The 27,444-nt window shown below is 42.5% G+C and overlaps 1 protein-coding gene across 1 annotated transcript in view; it reads left to right on the top strand.

Annotated features, from left to right (window-relative positions):
* Window positions 1-20,285: 20,285 nt before the first annotated feature.
* Window positions 20,286-27,444, top strand: part of LOC126484858 (periaxin-like) — a 30,067-nt gene continuing 22,908 nt past the window's right edge. The window contains exon 1 of the mRNA XM_050108454.1: window positions 20,286-20,293. Within this exon, the coding sequence (XP_049964411.1) occupies window positions 20,286-20,293 (8 nt within the window). The remainder of the gene's footprint in view (window positions 20,294-27,444) is intronic.

Raw genomic sequence — 27,444 nt, 5'->3', positions numbered from 1 at the left:
CTTGATGATAAACGTTTGGTGAAAAGACAACCATCTGGCGCTTATCATTAGTATCTTTTTAATATAATGTAGATAAACAGATGAAGAGCGTCGATATGATTTGACTATGAAACTGGTGATATGTCACTGGAAAGATTCACAACTGTGACATATTTGGGAGTGCATATACCGAGACTCACGAGAAAGACAGGCCATGGTGCGTGCGTCACAGCACGTTACAATCCTACGATTCCCAGCAGCCGTCTCCGACGGCGAGCGAGCAACTATTTCAGACCAGTTTAATAACTCTTAACTGTGCCATTAAATACGAGGGTTGGAGTTTTAATAGTGGCAACTATTTATTTACAGCTCGTACAAAATAGATACTTGTTTGAAAGTTTTACTGACCTTCAAAGTAGTCACCAGCATTGTGTATAAACCGCTGCCAGCGATGTGGAAGTCGTAGGATACTCTTACAAGGGAACATCTCCATCGCACCCCCCTCAGATTTACTTATAAGTTGGCACAGTGGATAGGCCTTGAAAAACTGAACACAGATCGATCGAGAAAACAGGAAGAAGTTGTGTGGAACTATGAAAAAATAAGCAAAATATGCAAACTGGGTCGTCCATGTGGAATATAGGCACTATTAAGGGCAGTATGAGACTAGGAGCGCGGTTAGTGTGAACAGGTGCAGAACGAGAGGTCTTCAGTTCAAATCTTCCCTCGACCGAAAATTGTAACTTTTTATTTTGAGTTTATGTGAAAAACTCTTATGTTTTCATCACTTTTTTTGGAGTGATTATTACATCCACAAGAAAACCTAAATCGGGCAAGGTAGAAGAATCTTTTCACCCATTCGCCAAGTGTACTAGTTAGGTGGGTCGACAACATATTCCTGTCATGTGACACACATGCTGTCACCAGTGTCGTATACAAAATATCAGACGTGTTTTCCTGTGGAGGAATCGGTTGACCTATGACATTGCGATCAAATGTTTTCGGTTCCCATTGGAGAGGCACGTCCTTTCGTCAACTAATCACACGGTTTCGCGGTGCGGTCGCAAAACACAGACACTAAACTTATTACAGTGAACAGAGACGTCAATGAACGAACGGACAGATCATAACTTTGCGAAAATAAAGAAAGCAAAATTTTCAGTCGAGGTCAGATTTGAACCAAGGACCTCTCGTTCCGCAGCTGTCCACACTAGCCACGGGACCACGGCGCTCCTCGCCTCACAGGGCCCTTAATAGTGCCTATCTTACGCATGGACGACCCAGATTGTATATTTTGCTTATTTTTTCATAGTTTCACACAACTTCTTCCTGTTTTCTCGATCGATCTGTGTTCAGTTTTTCAAGGCCTATCCACTGCGCCAACTTATAACTAAATCTGAGGGGGGTGTGATGGGGATGTTCCCTTGTTAGCAGTACCAGTTGTGTTGACAGTTCGAGCGGCGCGGTCTACTGCCCGACGAATTTGTAGCAGTTCTGAAGTGAATGCCGTGAAGTGTTTCCTTCAGTTTAGAAATCGAGTTGAACTTACGAGGGCTTAAGTCAGGTGAGTGCAGTGGGTGGTATAGCACTTAGCAGCCCCATCAGTCAAACAAATCAGTAACAGCTTGCACTGTACGTGCTTGAGCATTGTCCTGCAAAATGATAGTCAGGTCCTGCAGAAAGTGTCATCACTTCTGTCTCTATGCTGTTCATTTTTGGAACACAACCTACGACCAGCATAGAGGCAGAAGTGATGACACTTTCTGTAGGACCTGACCATCGTTTTGCAGGACAATGCTCAAGCAAGTACAGTGCAAGCTGTTACTGATTTGTTTGACTGATGGGGCTGCTATACCACCTACTGCACTCCCCTGACTTTAGCCCTCGTGAGTTCAACTCGATTTCTAAACTGAAGGAAACACTTCACGGAATTCGCTTCATAACTGCTACAAATTCGTCGGGCAATAGACCGCGTCGCTCGAACTGTCAACACAACTGGCACTGCTAAGAGTATCCTACTACTTCCACATCGCTGGCAACGGGTTGTACACAATGCTGGTGACTACTTTGAAGGTCAGTAAAACTTTGAAACACGTTTATATTTCGTACGAGCTGTGAATAAATAGTTGCCACTATTAAAGTTCCAACCCTCGTACATGCAAGCTCCCGACAGCACAAGACAAAGTTAAGACCTTTAGTGGGTACCTTTTCATTGACATGCTGATTTCCCGTGGGCTTTGCACGGAGTCGAATGTTCTCGAAGAATGACGGACTCTGATATTACAAGTTCCTTGCGGGGAACGTATTTCTCGCTAGCCCTGGCGTGTACGTAGCGAAATAAGGCGAAGCGCTTACGCAAATCTAGTCGTGAGCAATGCCTATTGCAGTCTTAGATTCATTGCAACAGTGCTAAGACAGCGTAATTCAGTTACGAACAATGTTGCTTACAAAGCCATGGTTCGACAAATGCTTACTAGTATCGGTTTGAGCCTTTCACCAAGCACAATCGACGCGAAGGTGGAGAAATTCAACGAACCGCTTTGCGCTGCGTCACAGGTTTGTTCAGCCAGTGATAATTAGTATTGATTATAATCATTAGAAATGCTCCACAAACTCCTCTAGCGGGCACTAAAAGAATAGAGCTGTCTAGCGGGTAAAGCTTTACTGTTTTAATTCCATAAGCGTGTAGGAGAGGTATTCATGATGTTCTGTCATCTTGAAAAAAATAAATTTACGAAGTTTTTGTTTGTTTGCAGCTGCAAGTCTGCAGTCCTGCCATAAGGTGAAATCCCCACGCCACAGTACCTTAGGACTATGCTAGCGGAACCAAAACAAAATTCCGTAGCCCATTGACAAAGTGGCGAATCTAATGGTAATTCGTTTTCTGTGTGTAAACGAGAGCAGCGCTTAAACAAATCATGCTAACATGCTAAATTTTCTGAGCATCGTACCGCGTCATAATGTAAAAAAATTATATTGCAGAAACCAACGTTTCGGCCACGGTTACAGTGACTTCTTCTGGTGTGCTTTAGCTTCTTTTTTTTTTCCTTTATTGTAATTTCATGCCTCATACGAGGCGGGCCGGCAGCGGCCTACATACGCCACTCTTCGGCCAAGAGATACAACGGAATGACATATAAGACAGGGAACATAAAAAGCTGGTAAAACATGATGAACATTATATGACATATTATAAGCCAGCCGTGGTGGCCGAGCGGTTCTAGGCGCTTCAGTCCGGAACCGCGCGACTGCTACAGTCACAGGTTCGAATCCTGCCTCGGGTATGGATGTGTGTGATGTCCTTAGATTAGTTAGGTTTAAGAAGTTCTAAGTTCTAGGGGACAGATGACCTCAGATGATAAGTCCCATAGTGTTCAGAGCCATTTTGATAGATTAGAAGCTGTTCGACAGAAGGCATGACACACAAAGGTGGTCACTAGTAGAACAGACGAAGACATCTAGTTTGAGACACGAACGTAGGAGGACACTGAGGAAAACACTGTAGCACAAAAACTGAGAAACACTGATGCATGGGAACACTGGTGACGAACATCGACGAAGTACTCTGAAACGCACTGATGAAAGGGGTGGGGGGTGAGGCCAAGTGGAAGGGAGAGGTAGGTATGTGGGAAACAGGGGGGGGGGGATGAAGCCAGTGGGAGAAAGGAGGGTGAGTGGGGGAGGTGTGAGGGGAGGGATGGGAAGCCAGGGGAGAGGGGAGTGGGAGATGTGGGAGAGAGGGGGGAGATAGGAAGGTGAGGAGGGAGAGAGGGAGCCCTTGGGGAAATGGGGGCCGGCAATGGAAGGGGAGAGTCAGATCTGGTGCTTTAGCCGTATGGAGTCACTTATATTTTGTCACTGCTGCGCACTGAGAATGACATTACTTTACAGTTTTCAAGTGTCGTTGTGACTGATAACTTCAGGCAGAAGGAAAGGGAACTTTATTATAATACATTGCTATGGTGACGGGAGTGGGAATGTGCTCTTTTCTATTGCTTCTTGCATTGTTTGCTACGACAAACGAATCTAGCAGCGCGCCTCTAAATTGCTTCGATGTCTTCCCAAAAGCCCGAGCAGTTCTGAAGAATAGGTCGCACTAGCCTCCTACAAACGATACACTTTACGGATGAACCACTTACCGAAGTCGACCATTCGCCTTCGCTACCAGAATCCTCAAATGCTCGTTCCATTTCATATTAATGGCTCTGAGCACTATGGGACTTAACTACTGTGGTCATCAGTCCCCTAGAACTTAGAACTACTTAAACCTAACTAACCTAAGGACATCACACACATCCATGCCCGAGGCAGGATTCGAACCTGCGACCGTAGCAGTCGCGCGGTTCTGGACTGATTTCTTATTACTTTGCAATCTTATGCCCAGATATTTAAATGAAGTGATTGTGTCAAGCAGGACGTTACTAATGCTGTATCCGAACATAACGGTTTTTTCCAACTCATGTGCTTTAACTTATGTTTTTCTACTTTTAGAACTAGCTGCCATTCATTTCACAAACTAAAAATTTGGTGAAAGTCATCTCGCATCCTCCTATAATCACTCAACTTCGGCACCTTACCGTACACCAAGGCATCATCTGTAAACAATGCAGATTGCTGCCCGCCCTTTCCGCCAGATCATTTATGTATATAGAAAATAAAAGCGGTGATACCACACTGCTCTTTGGCACTGCTAACGACACCCTTGTCTCTGACAAACACTCACGGTCGAGGACGACATATGGGTCTCTATTCCTCTTCGAGCATCTCACATATCTGGGGACCTATAACTAAAATCATGCTCATAGATTAAGGATAATTGCAGAATGTGATTCCACTCAACGTGGCACTACACGAAACTGGCGCTAATAGCATAGGTACATAGAGAACACGCACGACACAGATCTGTAAGTCCACGGCCGGCCGGTGTGGCCGTGCGGTTCTAGGCGCTTCAGTCTGGAACCGCGTGACCGCTACGGTCGCAGGTTCGAATCCTGCCTCGGGCATTGATGTGTGTGATGCCCTTAGGTTAGTTAGGTTTAAGTAGTTCTAAGTTCTAGGGGTCTGATGACCTCAGATGTTAAGTCCCATAGTGCTCACAGCCATTTGAACCATTTTTTGAAGTGCCTTAGGGTTTGAAGACGTGCAGCAATACGTCGACCGAGAGCATCCCAGACGTGCTCGATGGGGTGTAGGTGTGGAGAACAGGCAGGCTACTCCATTCGCCTGATACCTTCTGTCTCAAGGTACTCCTCCACGATTGGAGCTCGGTGGGGCCGTGCGTTATCATCCATCAGGAGGAAGATGGGACCCACTGCGCCCCTGAAAAGGTGGACATACTGGTGCAAAATGACTTCCCGATACACATGACCTATTACAGTTCCTCTGTCAAAGAAATCCCACTCCACACCATCAAACCACTACCTCCATACAGTTCCCTTTCAAGGACATTAAGGGGCTGGTATCCGGTTCCTGGTTCACGCCAGATGAAAACCCGGCGAGAATCACTGTTCAGACTATACCTGGACTCGTCCGTGAACATAACCTGGGACCACTGTTCCAATGACCATATATTGTGTTCTTGACACCAGGTTTTACAGGCTCTCCTTTGACCAGGGGTCAGTGGTATACACCTTGCAGGTCTCTGGGCGAATAAACCATGTCTGTTCAGTCATCTACAAAATACCACAACACCATCGACGCAACGTGTTCACTGAAACGCGCGCGGGATAGCTGAAATACCGCGTGGCGGCTAGTGACCGCCTGGAGTTGTGATTCAGCACTAACAATCAGCCTGTGCCAACGCCCATCGACGCAACAAACGCGTTAAATTTAAACTGATGTACCAGCACAGCACTCCCGCTGTAGTTCAACGAAACGGACTTTACTTGAAAGCCGCTCCCAAAATAAAAGTCTCTTATATGGGGTCACAACATAAAAAAAAAAATTAATCCCGTGGATGAAATGCGAACAGAGAAACCTCACGCAAATAGTGACAAAGTCAGATTCCTATGAATCCCAAGACTTAAAGTTAGATTTAAGCTTAGTTCTTAGACTAATAGGTATTTATACACTACTGGTCGTTAAAATTGCTACACCACGAAGACGACGTGCTACAGACGCGAAATTTAACCGACAGGAAGAAGATGCTGTGATATGCAAATGATTAGCTTTTCAGAGCATTCACACAAGGTTGGCGCCGGTGGCGACACATACAACGTGCTGACGTGAGGAAAGTTTCCAATCGATTTCTCGTACACAAACAGCAGTTGACCAGCGTTGCCTGGTGAAACGTTGTTGTTATGCCTCGTGTAAGGAAGAGAAATGCGTACCATCACGTTTACCACTTTGATAATGGTCGGATTGTAGAATATCGTGATTGAGGTTTATCGTAACGCGACATTGCTGCTCGCGTTGGTCGAGATCCGATGACTGTTAGCAGAATATGGATTCGGTGGGTTCAGGAGGGTTAGGCTGCGTTCACACTGCCGGCCGGGCCGGGCCGGGCTGACGCGTACTGGCTCGGCTCGTGCCTAGCCAGCTCAGGCCGACGAGTAGTGCATTCACATTGCGCGCCGCGCCGAGCCGGGACGGCGAAATGGGGCAAAATCCACTTCTCCGATTTTCATGTCTTAAAAATTCTTAGCGGTATATAAGACTTCGCCACATCGTTTTATGAACTTATTTTTTCCTTAAAAGCTCTACTTACGTCGTGAAATAAGAAAAAGTCTACTTTTCGTTTCGCGTGATTTCTTAGTTTCGTAACGCTTCCCAACCGATTTTGAAGAAAGTATGCGGCTAAAAACTCTGATTTTTGTACACGTGGTAGTGCAACATCTTAGCTTCGTATTGAATCATTTATCTTTCCATATTTCTTAACAGTCATTGTGAAATGATGCTATTTGTCAACGTTGTGCACTTGATTTACAAATCTTGTAGTGAAAAAGTTATGTAGCGGGTAGCTTACTGTTAGATCCGTTTTAGACCATACATTGTTGGGAATGAAATGTAGCTAAAAGTACTAAAAAGTTTTTGAAATGATAATGATACTGATATCTGTCTCTGGTCTCAAGTAATGCGAGCTATTCAGTGGCGTCAGTGCCGCGTCCTCAAGCCACGGAGTTCGCGCGGTTACAGCTTGGTTTAGTGTAGTCATATAATGCAGGACAGAAAAAAACTAATTACTAGTGATCAGCGCAGACCTAGTGCCGGTCCCTCTTATTATTTTAATGGTCTCATTCTCTAGATAAACCCAAATGTATAAGAATTTTTCCCTCGGCTACTGGACAATCATCTGCTATGCTTTTATAATTGGCCACACGTCGCATCAGAAAAGACAAACAATTATTTGTCATCAACATCCTACAATTAGTATGATGTACATTTCGTATTTCGAACTAAAAGATAACTGAAGCGCAATTCTGTAGTCTCGTTGTCTACTTTGACGGAAAAAATAATGGAGAGTTAATGAAACTGCTGTAGATCGGCACAGATGTGCGTTTCATTGTTCTTCATAGTTTTTTTTTCCTTCCTTGGCGGGCTGCGCTGCACTGTCAAGGTAATCCCCACTCTTTGGCTAAATGGCTGGCCGGAGGCCAAATAAATAAATTTAAAAAGATCCCCACCCTTCGACAGCTGACAAGCAAGTCAGTAGAAAACGCAGCTGCAGTCAACAGTTGCTCGCCTTTAGCTAGTCTGTGCTGTCGTGTAGAACAATGTCTTCACTCTTTTATTAGTATTGTTTTGACTCTGCAGTAACTCGTCGAGTTTTGAAGTACAGAAGAACTGGGAGGTTATGGGTTCATCCCATAAATAGCGACAGACATTTAGGAGAGTTTTTTTCTTTATATGAAGAACTTAAAAACTATCCTGAAAAATTTTATTCAAATTACAGAATGAATCATAATACATTTCAGTATATGCTGCAGAACATTCATGACAAAATTTCTAAACAGAACACAAATTTTCGCAGAAGTATAACAGCAGAAGAAAAATTGTGTATAATGATAAGGTAAGATTCGTTAGTACACACTTTTTGGTTTGCAGTATAACTTTGTACAGCATTCACTACATCCAATTAATCGTAGCCATGCTTTTGTATTTTAAATTTCACAAACGCTTACCTCTGAGGGGAAGAGAGTTTATGGGACTCCTGAGAATCATTAGGAAGTAATTAGCTTCGTCATTTTGGGTAATGTCTTGCTGTGCCTTCAACAAAGAATCGCAGAAATACTCCTTCAGAATTTTCCAACTTTTTTCTTCTTTTTTCTTCATGATGCAGCCCTTGGCAGTGGTGATGGTTCATCATGTGGAGCCACTGATGACCTCACAGAATTCTTTTCATTACCTTGTAAGATAGACAGATTGATAGGCGAAGAGTTTTGAGATAATGCCCTTTGACTCAGTGGTTCTATTTCCACTGATAAGGAGCTGCCACAGCATGACTTTACAATGCATTATCATCTGGTAGGGACACATTTCCGTCCCTCAGTGACACTCATATCTGTCTCCGTTTGCAAGTAAATGCGAACTATTCAGTGGCGGCAATGCCGCGATCGCTGGCAAGCTATTGTTGTAAATGCATGTAAATACGGTAGATTAAATAAATGAAATAAAAATAATTTCGCATGTATCATTATAATAAACGTAATTTTTCCTCACTGCTTGTGAAATGTGAGGTAACATCTTAAAATAAAAGACGTGTGAAGTCACACTTGTGATGAAAGCAGAAGGGAGACGTGTGATGCGTGTACTGCAGAAGCAGTAGTGCTGCTCCACAGGCTCGCGCCTGCGGTCAGCTCGCGCCGGCAATATTAAACACTCGGGATGTCGCCGGCTCGGCTCCGGGAGGCTCACGCCGTGTCGGCGCGGCCCGGCCGCCAGTGTGAACACCGCAATTCAAAACCATGTGTTTGATATCGAAGCGGGCGGCGGCCCGGCCAGGCTCGGCTCGGCCCGGCCGGCAGTGTGAACGCGGCCTAATACGGAACGCCGTGCTGGATCCCAACGGCCTCGTATCACTAGCAGTCGAGATGACAGGCATCTTATCCTCATGGCTGTAGCGGATGGTGCAGCCACGTCTCGATCCCTGAGTCAACAGATGGGGACGTTTGCAAGACAGCAACCATCTGCACGAACAGTTCGACGTCGTTTGCATGGACTATCGGCTCGGAGACCATGGCTGCCGTTACCCTTGACGCTGCATCACAGACAGGAGCGGCTGCGATGGTGTACTCAACGACGAACCTGGGTGCACGAATGGCAAAACGTCATTTTTTTCGGATGAATCAAGGTTTTGTTTACAGCATCATGATGGTAGCATCCGTGTTTGGCGACATCGCGGTGAACGCACATTGGAAGCGTGTATTCGTCATCGCCATACTGGCGTATCACCCGGCGTGATGGTATGGGGTGCCTTTGGTTACACGTCTTGGTCACCTCTTGTTCGCATTGAGGGCACTTTGAACAGTGGACGTTACATTTCAGATGTTTTACGACCCGTGGCTCTATCCTTCATTCGATCCCTACGAAACCTTACATTTCAGCAGGATAATGCACGACCGCATGTTGCAGGTCCTGTACGGGCCTTTCTGGATACAGAAAATGTTCGACTGCTGCCCTGGCCAGCGCATTCTCCAGATCTCTCACCAATTGAAAACGTCTGGTCAATGGTGGCCGAGCAACTGGCTCGTCACAGTCCGCCAGTCACTACTCTTGATGAACTGTGGTATCGTGTTGAAGCTGTATGGGCAGCTGTACCTGCACACATCATCCAAGCTCTGATCGACTCAATGCCCAGGCGTATCAAGGCCGTTATTACGGCCAGAGGTGGTTGTTCTGGGTACTGATTGCTCAGGATTTGAGCACCCAAATCGCGTGAAAATGTAATCACATGTCAGTTTTAGTGTAATATATGTGTCCAATGAATACCCGTTTATCATCTGCATTTCCTCTTGGTGTAGCATTTTTAATGGCCAGTAATGTAGTTTCACTTTATTGTGTATTCGCTTGCAAAGGGATTTGGGCTCTGTATCGTTATGTGATTGCCCTACCATTTTAAATCATTCACTAACCGAGCTGTCGCTCGGCAACAGCTATAGTTAGCAAACAACGTCCTGTGGCGTGACGTGTTTCGTGTGGAAGCGCCGTCAGAGATACAGTGAACTATTGACTTTGAAAGCCGCTACGCGAAAGGCGGACAAAAGAAGAACATTTTTACACATTCTTTTGATGTACGAGATATTCTCGATGATCAGTTACTCATTCTTCTGCCTCTCGTAACTGATGTCGGACACGCATGTCTTGCCACCGTATTATTATTGTTTAAAAAATATTATTTTAGTGTAATGTGAAAGTGTCATACTGCATAGCAGTAGCTTTATGTGAGAGGCTATATTGTGCGACGTGTATCTGGAAATGTTAAAAGGTGCAAGTTCGTTGTTATATCGACTGCCATAAATTCAAAGTTAACTGGAACTTCTGTATGGACTAATTATTTAGTATAGAACCTATGTGTCACTACTTCATGACCATACGTATTTAATTTTCTTTTATGTTTCTGCAAATTTGGATGGTTCTCTGTCACAAACTGTTTCGTCGAAATCGGACGGAAGTTGCATACGGCGAAATGGTTTCTCCGCACCTTAAATGCATTATAAACTTCGGACCCTTAGGAAATTCATGTTGAGCTATCCAAAAACAATTATATTTTCAATAGTCATTTAGCCCTGACGAGTAAAGTTATTCATAACCACCACAATAACTAGTTACGTCTATTGGCCTAAAATACAGTGTATATCATTACGTGCTTTTCTCTGCAAATATATTTCCACCGTCGATTATAGCTGTATGTATGTAGTATTGTTCTAATTAATCTGAAGTTGGCCGAGCAAACTTTAAAAATTTTGGGGCTTGCTGAGCTCAGAAATTCGGTGTGAGTTAGGCATGTTAGTCATATTTTATGAATCAGGATTTTACGAACATTGTATTAGTTAAAATTTAGGTGTTTGTTGCACTCAGAACTTTTAACTGGGATAGTTTTGTAGTCATATTTTACGAGCATGCTTTTATGAATATTGTGTTTGAATTATGAAGAATTGGCTAAAGAAACTTTAAAATATTACTGTCTCTTGAGGTGGTGGTGGTGGTTAGTGTTTAACGTCCCGTCGACAACGAGGTCATTAGAGACGGAGCGCAAGCTCGGGTTAGGGAAGGAGTGGGAAGGAAATCGGCCGTGCCCTTTCAAAGGAACCATCCCGGCATTTGCCTGAAACGATTTAGGAAAATCACGGAAAACCTAAATTAGGATGGCCGGAGACGGGATTGAACCGTCGTCCTCCCGAATGCGAGTCCAGTGTGCTAACCACTGCGCCACCTCGCTCGGTCTACTGTCTCTTGAATTCCGAACTTGGATGAGCTGAAAAGATAAGAGTTTCCATGTAAGTGATGAAGTAAGTGTGGTTCATTTTTCAGTCATGTTGAATTAATTATGGGTCCATGGACATGGTTTAAATTAATATAAGTGGTTGAAAGAAAACGATATGTGAAAGATATCTTAAAAGATTTTGGTGTTCTATAAGACAAGCTTTGTTGTAATTATTGTTACTGTGAATGTAATATGAGCAATGTGTTCGTAATAAAGAAGTCTGTGGCAACTACAACTGATTTCGATTGTAATTTCGGTGTATCCTAAGGGACTGCTCCACACATAGTAACAATCAAAGCCAGACATCGCAGTAATGGTATTTAGACAGTTTATGTCTCTCCCCTTAGTAGTACTGATTTATATGAAAATACGAAATATGACCTCAGGCTACGTTGTATTAGCATTGAATAGACCCAGGGCGAGGGCATAAGAAGTGGGCCCAGAATGTCAATAATGCGTAGTGTGATGTGTGGAATTAACTGTGAAACACCACATGAATGAAGCGTGGTTAGAAAAGAAGAATAACTGAATAAACAAGGAACTGCCTTTAGTGGGCGACGAAGACTATTCCTGTCTTTTTACAAATACAGTAGAATAATTTCAGCATTAAAGCAACTCATTTAATTGTTTATTTTATTTTGTATTTATTACGTTCAGTTGAAACTAGGCGAGCTAAAGCTACTTGGTCTTGGAACAAATGAATACATACTTTACAGAAAATTGACTAAGAATTTATGAACAAAATAATTATAGAATTAATAAATCACGAAACAATTGTGAGAGAGTTTGTGAATTCACATTGCAAAAATGGCTCTGAGCACTATGGGACTCAACATCTCAGGTCATCAGTCCCCTAGGCTTAGAACTACTTAAACCTAACTAACCTAAGGACATCACACACATCCATGCCCGAGGCAGGATTCGATGCTGCGACCGTAGCAGCAGCGCGGTTCCGGACAGGAGCGCCTAGAACCGCTCGGCCACCGCGGCCGGCAATTCACGTTGCAGCGAAAAGGTATCAAGTACCGCATATAATTATTGTCCGCAGTAGAAGTGTGCCGCAAGCAGACTCTCAACTTGGATTTGAATACTTGAGTTTTATCACTCAATTTTTACAGTTCTGCCGGATACCTGCTGAAGATAAGATCTGCTGAACAGTGTACATCTTTCTGCACAATGCTTAAGGAAGTGTCTTCCTTGTGCGTCTCATTTTCGCATCTAGTGTTCAGAGAATGAATGTTGGAGTTTCTTCTTAAGGAACCAATACTGTCAACAACAAATCCTATAATAGAATATGTGTACAGGTATGACTTAGAAATCCAAGATACCTGAACGACGTCTGACACGAAATTCGCGAGTTTACATCGCAGATCACTCTACCTGTGTTTCAATAATATTGTTGGTGAGTGCACACAGATGCCCCAAAACACAACACCATACGAGATAATAAAATGGAAGTTAGCAAAGTAGACAAGGCTTCGTGTTTGAGTGTCAGGGACTGTGGTGTTCCTCTTGTAGTGAAGATTAGAGCATTTAGTTTCTGCAGAAGATCTTGAACATGATACTTCAAACAAAGCCTTCGATCTACCCTTAGTCCCAGGATTTTAAAATGGTCGCTGTCACTAACTGTTTCACTAGCTCAGGACACTAAAACTTTACTTCTACAATACTTTCGTGTCAGAAATTACATGCATTGCGTTTTACAGCAAGTAAGCGTTAACTATTGTTTGAGAACCACGTGCTGATATTATTATATTACCTACATCATGTACATTACGTTCCACGTCTTCCACAATAAAGCTTGTGTCACATATAAACAGAACAATTTTTGAGTAATCTGTAAAGGTTAATGGCAGACAGATAGTTGACATATATGAAGAGCAATGGACCCAGAACAGAGCCCTGTGAAACCCCACACCTAACATGATCCCAGTTTTATTCAAACCTCTTTCACGTTCATTGGTACTGAAGGACAACTTTTTAATGCGTATGTGCATTCTCTTCACGTATATATATATATATATATATATATATATATATATATATATATATATATAGGGAACGAGAGAAGTGTCCTTATTGGCGGAGGGAGAAAGGTGGGGTGGGCTCTCTTGTCCTTCGGGAAGACAGGGCGAGTCGCGAGCAGCCACTCAAAACACACGGCCGAATAACCGGGGCGGCTCTAAAAGAACGGTCGCGAGTACATATTTTTGCTGTTAAACAAGCTAGAAAGTGAAGTTATTAGTTATCAGAACGCCACGTGTCGTGGGTAGTGTATATCATTACGTAAAGTCAGAAAACTGTGTTAATGTGTGTAAAGGGTCGAATATAACGACATAGTCCAGAGCCGCCATATTGCAAATACTGATTCTGTGACGTGTGTGACAAAGCAATTTCTGTATTAAAACAAGTATAGTTCAAACGTTGTTGACAATTAACGAGTGGCATCCCTAAACACTCCACTTCAGAAGGATCAGCACCTACATGGAACCTGACGACTGAGCGCTACTACTGTGCTACGAGGGACTTACCGAAGCAGCAAGACCCCAGGTTAGTGATACCGCCCAGAGAAGTACTTCCTTCTCGCTACAATGCCAATGAGGGTGTTGTAACCTCCTGCGCCCTACTTTCCAGATATGAACTATTTTTTAGCCGTTTCACTAATTCCATAACGTTCCATGTGATGCAAAAGGATTGCATAATCCAATTTATTTGTACCCACGCTACAAATTTTCAACAAGTACTCATCTTAGTGAGACTCAGGAAGTCACAATAATGTACCGACGAAATGTCTACGCCCACACATATACGAAAGAACGAGACAGCGCAGTGGTTATCGCACTGGTCTTGCATTAGGAATGATGACGGTTCAAAACCGCTTCCGACTAACCCGATTTAGGTTTCCCGCAATTTCCCTCACTTGCTCCATGCAAAAAGCCATGATGAAGGAATCATTACGGGATACGGCCCATTTCCTTCTCCATCCTCGAAACAGTCCGAGCCTGTGCTCCGTCTCTAATGACCTCGTTGTCGATTGGGCGTTAAACAATCTTTTTTCACACACGTATGGGCACATTTAAGCAAATGTTCACTTACTTACGATTACACGGATGATGCGAAGTGTGGTCTTCGGACGGATGCTGCTGCGTTCGGAGGACGGGTGGCTATGTTGATGTTCGTCCTATACTAGCCGAAACAGTGGCGCAGCCGGGAAGACACTGGGGACCAACAACTGGTCTCCGCTTTCAAACAGGTTTCTACTAATAGGAAGACGAGTTCTTGTTCTAAATTCACGGCCTAGCCTATTGACCGACTCGATGCGGGTCCAGTTACCTCAGTTCCTTGAAACTCATAAACACGTGTCACAAAATAAAGAAAACTCCGCAGTCAAGTAAACGCTTGCCACTACATCTACATCGGCTAATTACATGTGCATGCGACTCGAGACCTCAGAGGACACTTGCGCATAACTTTCAGCAGAACAGTAATTAGTCTACCGATTGCGTTCTATGGGCTACAGACTGGAACCTGTAGGAAGCGCCGGCCGCGGTGGCCGTGCGGTTCTAGGCGCTGCAGTCCGGAACGGCGGGACTGCTACGGTCGCAGGTTCGAATCCTGCCTCGGGCATGGATGTGTGAGATGTCCTTAGGTTAGTTAGGTTTAAGTAGTTCTAAGTTCTAGGGGACTAATGACCTAAGATGTTAAGTCCCATAGTGCTCAGAGCCATTTGAACCATTTTTGTAGGAAGCATTTACCCATGGATTCACGAGGTCAGGACACAGAACTGGTTCCTGGTAAAAATTACCTTACGAATTGCACCGAGTGTTACACAGATAATATACATCCGCAATACATGCAATTCTGTAGTACAGTACTCCTGACCAAACCGTGATAAGTGATGAAACAGGGGAAAAACAATGAAATCCTAAATTCTTGAGAGCTCGAGTTGGTAAGTACCTAAAATGGAAAGTCACATGTTACAGATCTTTTTAACCCTAGGTTACTAAACCCTCATAAAATTTACGATTGCAGTTGGGTGTAAAAAGGACATTTTATACTTAATTTGGTATGTAACATACCGCTAGAGCTCTAATAATTGTAATTAACTAATGCATAACCAGTAAATTAAGACTTCCTTTGAATAAATTTGGAGTAGTACATTTTAATTTTACAATAGTTTATTAGCAATGTAGCATCCCCACCCTCATTTTGTATTCTATGGTTAAACATTTAATGGCTGCAACTTTTTCATTAAGGAGCATAGCATATTTTGAGGTTGAGCACGTCATAAAATTGACTTGCTTTTCTTATTTTCATTCCCTGATATCTTACGACGTCATATTCTCGGGTAACTCTTCACTGAAGAAGAAACAGTTCGCTGTACATAAGTGTGCAGTAGGGATATGTGTAGTTCACTCTAGAACCTCTCGTATGCTGTTCTTTAAATAGGCTGGTGTACTGACAAGAGCCACTCAGAGTAATTACTATGTTATGAGGTTTGTTGTCAGCAATTAACAGTAATTCGAAAACGACAGTGTAACGTTCATAAATATTATACTAGAAGGAGAATAAAATTACATCACCCATCAATCAGACGGAGAAAGGAACTTATACAGAATCCGTGACCGTTTATTCCTTGATTTTAAAAGTTTGTACATGGCTGGAGCAACAACTGCAGGATGAAATCTTGTTGTAGAAATAGTAAACAGCCAATCAGCCGCAAAATAGAAGGTTTCTTAAAACCCCTTTTCCTTGGTATCAACGTTTATAAAAACGTCTTCTTCAGAAGGAAATATCGACAAGTGGATTACATATTGTGGCGGAGGTGTATAGCCGAAAGGCGTGAGTCCAACATAAAATTTCCCCTCCATAATAATTAAACCATGCACGACATGATTATTGTCAATTGATATTTCCTCACGAATGTACAGCTAATGCACTCACGTTTTTATAAACGTAGAAATCATCGTAAGTGGGTTTGTAATTAGCCTTACATTTTGCAACTGATTGGCTGTTTACTATTTCTGCAAGAAGATTTTTATGCATGATGTAGGGAATCTAAAAATGATAACGGTAACTACAAACATAAACTGCTCCTATTCCATAGAAGATAATGAGAACACGTAGTAATAATGTGTGTGTGTGTGTGTGTGTGTGTGTGTGTGTATAGGATTTAATGTAGCATAACATCAGTGTAAATTATCAGCATGTTCCCATATTTTTAAGTAGACATTTTATTATAGGTGTAAACTGATTAGTTCCACAATATAGCGAGAGAATGCAGTTATGACTGATCGAACGTATAAATAACTAAGCAGCTTCCTATGTGTTGCGAAGTAGGCGAGTTTTTGTGTAGGAAACTGGCTGAAGTGGTGCCTTCCTGTATTCGTAATGACAACAAACGCTACGTGAAAACAGACAGCCAATAACAAGAAAGAAGTCAGTAGTGGTGTGAGGGACGGAGGCGGTTACCGATGATGGTCCCACTAAAACGGAGTTACTAAATACAGTTTTCCGTAATTCCTTCACGAAATAAGACGAAGTAAATATTCCAGAATTCGAAACCAGAACAGCTGTTAGCATGAGTGACTTAAAAGTAGATATCTTAGGTGTTGCGAAACAACTCAAATCACTTAAGAAAGGCAAGTCTTTCCGTCCAGATGGTATACCAATCAGGTTCCTTTCAGAGTATGCAGACACAATAGCGCCTTTCTTAGCAGCCATATACAACCGTTCACTTGACAAAAGGTCTGTTCCTAAAGACTAGAAAGTAGCACAGGTCACACCAACATTGAAGAAAGGAAATAGGAGTAACCCATTGAATTACAGACCCATATCACTGACCTCAATTTGCAGTATGATTTTGGAGCATATACTGTACTCTAACATTATGAATCACCTTGAAGAAAATTACTTATTGATACATAACCAACACAGATTCAGAAAATATCGTTCTTGTGTAACACAGCTAGCTCTTTATTCCCATGAAGTAATGACTGCTGTCGACAAGGGATCTCAGATCGATTTCATATTACTAGATTTCCAGAAAGCTTTTGATACCGTTCTTCATAAGCGACTATTAATCAAATTGTGTATCTGTTGTCTGAGTGGATTCGTCATTTCCTCTCATAGAGGTCACAGTTCGTAGTGATAGACTGTAAATCATCGAGTAGAACAGAAGTGATATCTGTCGCTCCGCAAGGTAGTGTCGTAGGCCCTCTGCTGTTAGTGATTTACATAAATGATCTAGGTGATAATCTGAGCAGGCCTCTTAGATTGTTTGCAGATGACGCTGTAATTTACCGTCTACTAAAATCATCAGACGGTCAATTCCAATTACAAAATGGTCTAGAGAGAATTTCTGTATGGTGCGAAAATTGGCAATTGACACTAAAAGAAAAGTGCAAGGTCATCCACATGGGTACTGAAAGAAATCCGATAAATTTTGGGTATACGATAAATCGCACAAATATAATGGCTGTCAGTTCGACTAAATACCTAGGAATTACAATTACGAGCAAATTAAACTGGAAATACCACACAGATAATATTGTGGAGAAGGCGAAACAAAGACTGCGCTTTGTTGGTAGAACACTTACAAGATGCGACATACCCAAAAAGAGACAGCCTACATTACACTTGTCCGTCCTCTGCTGGAATATTGCTGGGCGGTATGGGATCGTTATCAGGTAGGATTGACGGAGGACATCGAAAAAGTGTAAAGAAGGGCAGCTAGTTTCGTGTTATCACGCAATAGGGGTGAGAGTGTCACTGATGTGATACGCGAGTTGGGGTGGCAGTCACTGAAACAAAGGCGGTTTTCTTTGCGTCGAGATCTATTTACGAAATTTCAATCACCAACTTTCTCTTCCGAATACGAAAATATTTTGTTGACACTCACCTACGTAGGGAGAAATGATCATCATAATAAAATAAGAGAAAGATTTAGGTGTCCCTTTTTCCCACGAGCCATTCGAGAGTGGAATGGTAGAGAAGTAGTAGGAAAATGGTTCGATAAACCCTCTGCCAGGCACGTAAGTGTGAATTGCAGAGTAATCTTGTAGATGCAGATGAAGCTGGGGAAGGAACAGACTTCTTGGATGTGTTGATGTGCTGTGCAGTTACTCCACAGGCAACGCCAATGAACATCATTTGGCCCCTGCAAAAGCAATTTGGACTTCTCGATCTACTTGTAGGAGGGATTCGTGTCTTTTACCTTAGATGATAAGGATGAGGATAATGATTAATTTACAGTCAAGTGTGACTGGCAAGGGACAGGTTACTCCTTCACTCCAAAGCTCCACAAAAAAAGGGATGATGCTTGTAAGATAGTAACAAATAAAAGGAGTTAACTGATTCGTTTAGCTATAGGAACATCCACTGGTGTGCAAAACTTAAGGACGGAAGTACACTACTAGCCATCAAAATTGCTACACCAAGAAGAAATAAAGATGATAAACGGGTATTCATTGGACAAATGTATTATACTAGAACTGACATGTGATTACATTTTCACGCAATTTGGGTGCATAGATCCTGAGAAATCAGTACCCAAACAACAACCTCTGGCCGTAATAACGGTCTTGATACGCCTGGGCATTGAGTCAAACAGAGCTTGGATGGCGTGTACAGGTACAGCTGCCCATGCACCTTCAACACGATACCACAGTTCATCAAGAGTAGTGACTGGCGTATTGTGGCGAACCAGGTGCTCGGCCCCCATTGACCAGACGTTTTCAGTTGGTGAGAGATCTGGAGAATGTGCTGGCCAGAGCAGCAGTCGAACATATTCTGTATCAAGAAAGGCCCGTACATGACCTGCAACATGTGGTCGGCCGTTATCCTGCTGAAATGTAGGGTTTCGCAGGGATCGAATGAAGGGTAGAGCCACGGGTCGTAACACATCTGAAATGTAACGCCACTGTTCAAAGTGCCGTCAGTGCGAACAAGAGGTGACCGAGACGTGTAACCAATGGCACACCATACCATCCCACCTTGTGATACGCCAGTATGGCGATGACGAATACACGCTTCCAAAATGCGTTCACCGCGATGTCGCCAAACACGGATGCGACCATCATGATGCTGTAAGCAGAACCTGGATTCATCCGAAAAATGACGTTTTGCCATTCGTGCACCCAGGTTCGTCGTTGAGTACACCATCGCAGGCGCTCCTGTCTGTGACGCAGCGTCAAGGGTCACCTCAGCCATGGTCTCCGAGCTGATAGTCCATGCTGCTGCAAACGTCACCGAACTGTTCGTGCAGGTGGTTGTTGTCTTGGGATCCAGCACAGCGTTCCGTATTACCCTCCTGAAACCACCGATTCCATATTCTGCTAACAGTCATTGAATCGCGACCAACGCAAGCGGCAGTGTCGCGATACGATAAATCGCAATCGCTATAGGCTACAATCCGACCTCTATCAAAGCCGGAAACGTGATGGTACGCATTTCTCCTCCTTACACGAGGCATCACAACAACGTTTCACCAGGCAACGCCGGTCAACTGCTGTTGTGTATGAGAAATCTGTTGGAAACTTTCCTCATGTCAGAACATTGTAGGCGTCGCCACCGGCGCCGTCCTTGTGTGAATTCTCTGAAAAGCTACTCATTTGCATATCACAGTATCTTCTTCCTGTCAGTTAAATTTCGCGTCTGTAGCACGTCATCTTCGTGGTGTAGCAATTTTAATGGCCAGTAGTGTACAACAAACACAGGTTCACACTTTGTTGGAGGAACATCTTTAAGTATTGATAAGGGTACAGTCCCTCAATTTTCCCAGTTTATGGATACACTAGGAGACACTATCAGGGTTAGGTAATCTGGCTATTAAAAAAAGGAACCAGAATGTAGTAATTGCCATGTCATCACTTAGTCAGCAGGGATGGCCTGGTATGGCATCTTATGGATAGTTTGTTACCTAGCTGATGACTGCATGTTGGTCCTAGTTTACTTTGAAAATATTTCTCACATTGCCTGGCTGTATCTGTAACCATAATTTTTTTCTTCTCACATTGAATTGTCATGTGGTCGCTTAGAAACGGGACACTTCCATTCATTATGTTCAGGTTGAGTCAGCATTAGACCCCATGGAGTAGAGTTTGTGGATGTATGTAATTAACTATGTGTTCTAATTTACCTAGATTCTGATACCACATACTGTTCTTGTAGTGACAGTACGTACTGATGAATGAGCTGAATTTTGTAAAAGCCCTTTCTACAGGATTTGCAACATGGTGGTATTTGCAGATTAATATTGAGAAACTGGTAGAAGCCGACCTCGGGGAGTATCAGTTTGGATTCTGTAAAAATATTGGAACACGTGAGGCAATACTGACCCTACGATTTATCTTAGAAAATAGATTAAGCAAAGGCAAACCTACGTTTCTCGCATTTGTAGACTTAGAGAAAGCTTTTGACAATGTTGACTGGAATACTCTCTTTCAAATTCTGAAGGTGGCAGAGGTAAAATACAGGGAGCGAAAGGCTATTTACAATTTGTACAGAAACCAGATGGCAGTAATAAGAGTCGAGGGGCATAAAAGGGAAGCAGTGGCTGGGAAGGGAATGAGACAGGGTTGTAGCCTATCCCTGATGTTATTCAATCTGTATGTTGAGTAAGCAGTAAAGGAAACAAAAGAAAAATTCGGAGTAGGAATTAAAATCCATGGAGAAGAAATAAAAACTTTGAGGTTCGCCGATGACATTTTAATTCTGTCAGAGACAGCAAAGGACTTTGAAGAGCAGTTGAACGGAATGGACAGTGTCTTGAAAGAAGGATATAAGATGAACATCAACAAAAGCGAAATGAGGATAATGGACTGTAGTCGAATTAAATCGGGTGACGCTGCAGGAATTGATTAGGAAATGAGACACTAAAGTAGTAAATGACTTTTGCTATTTTTGGAGCAAAATAACTGATGCTGGTCGAAATCGAGAGGATATAAAATGTAGACTGGCAATGGCAAGGAAAGCGTTTCTGAAGAAGAGAAATTTGTTAACGTCGAGTATATATTTAAGTGTCAGGAAGTCGTTTCTGAAAGTATTTGTAAGGAGTGTTAAAAAATGGTTCAAATGGCTCTGAGCACTATGGGACTCAACTGCTGTGGTCGTAAGTCCCCTAGAACTACTTAAACCTAACTAACCTAAGGACAGCACACAACACCCAACCATCACGAGGCAGAGAAAATCTCTGACCCCGCCGGGAATCGAACCCGGGAACCCGGGCGTGGGAAGCGAGAACGCTACCGCACGACCACGAGATGCGGGCTGTATGGAGTGTAGCCATGTATGGAAGTGAAACATGGACGATAAATAATTTAGGCAAGAAGAGAGTAGAATCTTTCGAAATGTGGTGCTACAGAAGAATGCTGAAGATTAGATGGGTAGATCACATAACTAATGAGGAGGTATGGAATAGAATTGGGGAGAAGAAGAGTTTGGGGCACAACTTGATTAGAAGAAGGGATCGATTGGTAGGACATGTTCTGAGGCATCAAGGGATCACTAATTTAGTACTGGAGGGCAGGTGGGGGTAAAAATCGTAGAGGAAGACCAATAGATGAATACACTAAGCAGATTCAGAAGGATGTAGGTTGCAGTAAGTACTGGGAGAAGAAGTTTGCACAGGATAGAGTAGCATGGAGAGCCGCATCAAACTGGTCTCTGGACTGATGACCACAACAAGAACATCTGTTTAATGCCACTCTCTTGCAGAAAATCCTTCCACTTTTTTCCTGTGAAGGTACTGTCATTATCTGAAAAAATATCTTCAGGTTGTCCAAACGTAGTGATGTTGTCATTTTGCATCTACATGATATTGAGCTGACTTGTAGCAGTCTGTATCACGTAGTATTAGTTGTACATGCTTGGAAAAATGTTATACAGAAGAAAAAGAAACCTTACACCTACCTCTGGGTAACGTTCTGCAGGCATCTACTCAAAAACTTTTGCAGGTAGATAGGCTGTTATTCACCCTTCCTTCACCTATTTGAGGGTGTGCCTTCTGACAGAGCAGACAAATTTTCAGTGCTTGTCTCTGACTTAAGTTATCAAAAGAACAATATTCACCAACTTTGGTAGCATTCTTAATCGCTTCAAAATGTGCACAAGCATACTCATATTGAGTATACCATATTAATTTATTTTCTATCCTCACAGGTATAGAAATGTACCAGGCATCACACTGAGGATGTCTTCTGTAGAATTGTGTACATTATGATTATGTAGATTGCAATGAGATGTTAGCTTTGACGTCGGATCATTCTGCAATTGCTGTTTCACTCTTAATCATTTCAAGTCGGTATTTTGCATATGTTCCTTGTTTCTATTTAGATACAAGAAATACCTTCTGTTTCATCTTCAGTAAGGTATACATTGATGTCATAATACCAATCACAAATGAGCGTAACTACACTACCTCTTTAGACAGCCTAGACAAGTCACAACATTAGCTTGGTACTTGACATGTACAATCTTTAAACTGTATTCCTGTTAGGCTAGCAAACATCTCATTAATCTTGTATGCAATAGTTTGCAACCAAACAAGGAGCTGAGTGCTTGGGTGTCACAATGTACATTCGTACAGTGCCTGCATAAATGGGGGTGAAATCTTTTGGAAGCCCACTCTGCGACTAAAGCTTCTTGCCCTGTAGTCGATTAAGGTGTCTCACAACTGGTGAGAATCCCGTTTGCAAAATGAATGGTGCAATTGGTTGGTTTATTATTCATTGAACATAGCTGAAACGGACATGCCATCAGATTAATATTTTATACATCAGTTGACATGCAAAAATTCTGACTCACATCTAGGTGGTACAGTAACCTTGCATTGCAAAGCACTTATTTGTTTTTGTCATAATCTTGTTGACATACCCTTGACCAGTACCAGTGTGCATGCTTCTTGAGCATCTGTGAAAGACTGTCACTATTCAGCAACTGGTTTGGAATAAAATGTCAATGAAACAAAACTAGGCTATGAAATGATTTTAATTATTTCCTAGACCTGGAAACAGGAAAGTTCCTCCAGCATTTAATTTGTTGTTGTTGGGTTCAGTTTCTGTTGTGTGAACATACAACAAAGAAATGCATTATTGCGTCAAACTTGGATTTCTGTAGAGTTGCTGTGATTCCAGCATCATTAAACCTTTGTAACACATTTTGTAATACCTTTGTCAGTATGTTCCACCCAAGCAGAGATAGCTTCTAATAGGCCATAAACAAATCTAATGTTTCAGGTCCTAGTACTTTAGCAAAGTACCATGGGCAGAGGTAAATGCTATGAAGACTACATTTAACCCAAATGGCAATTCTTTGAACTGGTAGTTCCTGCCAGCAAAGATGAGTGTTGTATAGTCATGCAATTCTCCAGTTAGTCAGATCTGCCAGTATGATCGTCTTAAATCAATACCAGACAGATATTCACTCCATGGGAGCTCCTGGTCTTTACTTCCAGGTTTTCCAGCCGAGTTCTGACTGGAACAAGGATTATGTTTATTGCTCTTTCATCATGTACTAGGTGTATGCTGCCCCCTGGTTTAGATACAGCAAGTAATGAATTACAATAATGGTTCCTCAAATATTCTATTATTTCTCAGTCCATAATTTTTCTGATCTCCTTTGTAACTGCCGACACTTGGTCCAGAGAGTACGGTAGGAAATGTGGCAGTAAGTCTCATGAGGATATACGTAGAGTTTTTCTCTCATATCCATGGATGATACCAGAATGTTCCTCAAAAACTATATCATATTATTTCAGTACTCATTCTGTTCTCTGCAAAGCATAGAGACAATTCGATTAATTCAGTTTCTTATTTATGATCTACTGCACATTTATCCTCTTGTAATCATCATTCGGCAGACATCTGTTAACTCTCTGATGAATATTATCTTAATTCCTTAATTCTGGGCACTGAAAATTCGCGTCATACGAGTGTGACTCTAGTAAGTGTAAAGCCAACTGTTTTAGAGAGACGGTGCCAGTAGGTACAGATTCTACACAAAGCTCTCAACGCTTCTGACGTGTGCTGGGGGGGTTGTGGAGTGTTTTGGGTACTTCTAGGGTGCCTTTTTTTAAAAAAAAATTCCGTGAAGTAATTTATTCAGATATTAAGGGGTTAATTCTGTGGCATATGACTAGTACTCAACTCTAGAAGAAAGTCATGACAGCCTACTTTAACATGTAGTTTTCCACCAGAGAGGTCAATCACTGCTTTCTTGTCACTCAGAAAACCAGTGCCCACAATGAATTCAGTTGTCAGACCATCCACAATGACGAACGTATATGACATCATTTCCCATAATTTCATTTGCAAGAGAGCGTGATTTTTCACCAGTTTGGGTTTAGAGCTAACTTCTGGTAAACCTTCCGGGATGTAAGGTCGTGGTCCATGAAACTCTTCAGCTCCTAACGTTTCGTCCAGAGCTGCGCTGGACATCTTCATGGACCACGACCTTACATCTCGGAAGGTTTACCAGAAGATGTGTCATCCGGTCGTGTAAGCCTTCATACTATGATTAGAGCTAACTGCTCCCACAATTTTGTGCCCACTCACGGGGAATGTTGGTACATCATGTTGCTCACAGATTCGTTTAGACAGACCGTCAGATACGTCACTCCATCGAGAATTACCATTGTAGATATCCCATTTAGCATGGTTTTAATTGTTGATTGCATTTCAGGTTCACACATTTATTGCATTCAGTGCTCTCCATGTACAACTCATGCGACACGCTTACTCCATTCTTGCACCTAATTAAACTCGTGGAATCGTGTATGACATTACTGCTGGCTAATACCGGTCCGCCTTCTGGCCTCAGTTTTTGGACTTATACTGAGCTGAGTCAGAGTGAACATTGGTTATACTCACTCCAGGAACACTACTTCTGCATCCGTGCTCCACCTATCACCGCAACGACTTTTCCGCCCTCTATTTCATGGGCAATAGTGCTATCACGTTTACTTTTACGCTCACAACTATCATTTTGTCATTGTGTCTGTCTCGCTGCAGGCTATGGCTACATGAACGACATTCGCCATTTGATATGCGCAGCTCCTTGCGGTTGCAGCTGTTTTCAGAATGCTCTGAATTCACATTAATTCTGTTGTGTGTTATTTTCCAATTGGGAAAGACATGTTTTGTGCTAACGTCTCGTCTTCATATGTTAGATCAATTTTTCCCGATATGGAAATGAAGGCATCGAGATCCTACACTGGCGCGTTAGTGAGTTTTTCACGAACTGGAGCAGGCAGCTTAACTGTTAGAATGTTAAGTACGTCGACATTCATACGAGCCTCATCCCAATATTTGGTCTTGTTAAGCATTTGACCCCCCCCCCCCCCCCCCTACATGAACCATGGACCTTGCCGTTGGTGGGGAGGCTTGCGTGCCTCAGCGATACAGATAGCCGTACCGCAGGTACAACCACAACGGAGGTGTATCTGTTGAGAGGCCAGACAAACGTGTGGTTCCTGAAGAGGGGCAGCAGCCTTTTCAGTAGTTGCAAGGGCAACAGTCTGGATGATTGACTGATCTGGCCTTGTAACAATAACCAAAACGGCCTTGCTGTGCTGGTACTGCGAACGGCTGAAAGCAAGGGGAAACTACGGCCGTAATTTTTCGCGAGGGCATGCAGCTTTACTGTATGATTAAATGATGATGGCGTCCTCTTGGGTAAAATATTCCGGAGGTAAAATAGTCCCCCATTCGGATCTCCGGGCGGGGACTACTCAAGAGGATGTCGTTATCAGGAGAAAGAAAACTAGCGTTCTACGGATGTCAGATCCCTTAATCGGGCAGGTAGGTTAGAAAATTTAAAAAGGGAAATGGATAGGTTAAAGCTAGATATAGTGGGAATTAGTGAAGTTCGGTGGCAGGAGGAACAAGACTTCTGGTCAGGCGAATACAGGGTTATAAATACAAAGTCAAATAGGGGTAATGCAGGAGCAGGTTTAATAATGAATAGGAAAATAGGAATGCGGGTAAGCTACTTCAAACAGCATAGTGAACGCATTATTGTGGCCAAGATAGATACGAAGCTCACACCTACTACAGTAGTACAAATTTATATGCCAACTAGCTCTGCAGATGAAAAGAAATTGAAGAAATGTATGATGAAATAAAAGAAATTATTCAGATAGTGAAGGGAGACGAAAATTTAATAGTCATGGGTGACAGGAATTCAAGTGTAGGAAAAGGGAGAGAAGGAAACGTAGTAGGTGAATATGGATTGGGGCTAAGAAATGAAAGACGAAGCCGTCTGGTAGAATTTTGCACAGAGCACAACTTAATCATAGCTAACACTTGTTTTAAGAATCATGATAGAAGGTTGTATACATGGAAGAACCCTGGAGAGACTAGAAGGTTTCAGATAGATTATATAATGGTAAGATAGAGATTTAGGAACCAGGTTTTAAATTATAAGACATTTCCAGGGGCAGATGTGGACTCTGACCACAATCTATTGGTTATGACCTGTAGATTAAAACTGAAGAAACTGCAAAAAGGTGGGAATTTAAACAGATGGGACCTGGATAAACTGAAAGAACCAGAGGTTGTACAGAGTTTCAGGGAGAGCATAAGGGAACAATTGATAGGAATGGGGGAAAGAAATACAGTAGAAGAAGAATGGGTAGCTTTGAGGGATGAAGTAGTGAATGCAGCAGAGGATCAAGTAGGTAAAAAGACGAGGGCTAGTAGAAATCCTTGGGTAACAGAAGAAATATTGAATTTAATTGATGAAAGGAGAAAATATAAAAATACAGTAAATGAAGCAGGCAAAAAGGAATAAAAACGTCTCAAAAATGAGATCGACAGGAAGTGCAAAATGACTAAGCAGGGATGGCTAGAGGACAAATGTAAGGATGTAGAGGCTTATCTCACTAGGGGTAAGATAGATACAGCCTACAGGAAAATTAAAGAGACCTTTGGAGATAAGAGAACCACTTGTATGAACATCAAGAGCTCAGATGGAAACCCAATTCTAAGCAAAGAAGGGAAAGCAGAAAGGTGGAAGGAGTATATAGAGGGTCTATACAAGGACGA

Source organism: Schistocerca serialis, chromosome 6, assembly GCF_023864345.2.
Source record: "Schistocerca serialis cubense isolate TAMUIC-IGC-003099 chromosome 6, iqSchSeri2.2, whole genome shotgun sequence".
In the NCBI taxonomy this organism is placed as follows: Eukaryota; Metazoa; Arthropoda; class Insecta; order Orthoptera; family Acrididae; genus Schistocerca; species Schistocerca serialis.
Note: the sequence above shows the minus strand (reverse complement) of the source record. Positions and strands in the feature narration are given on the sequence as shown.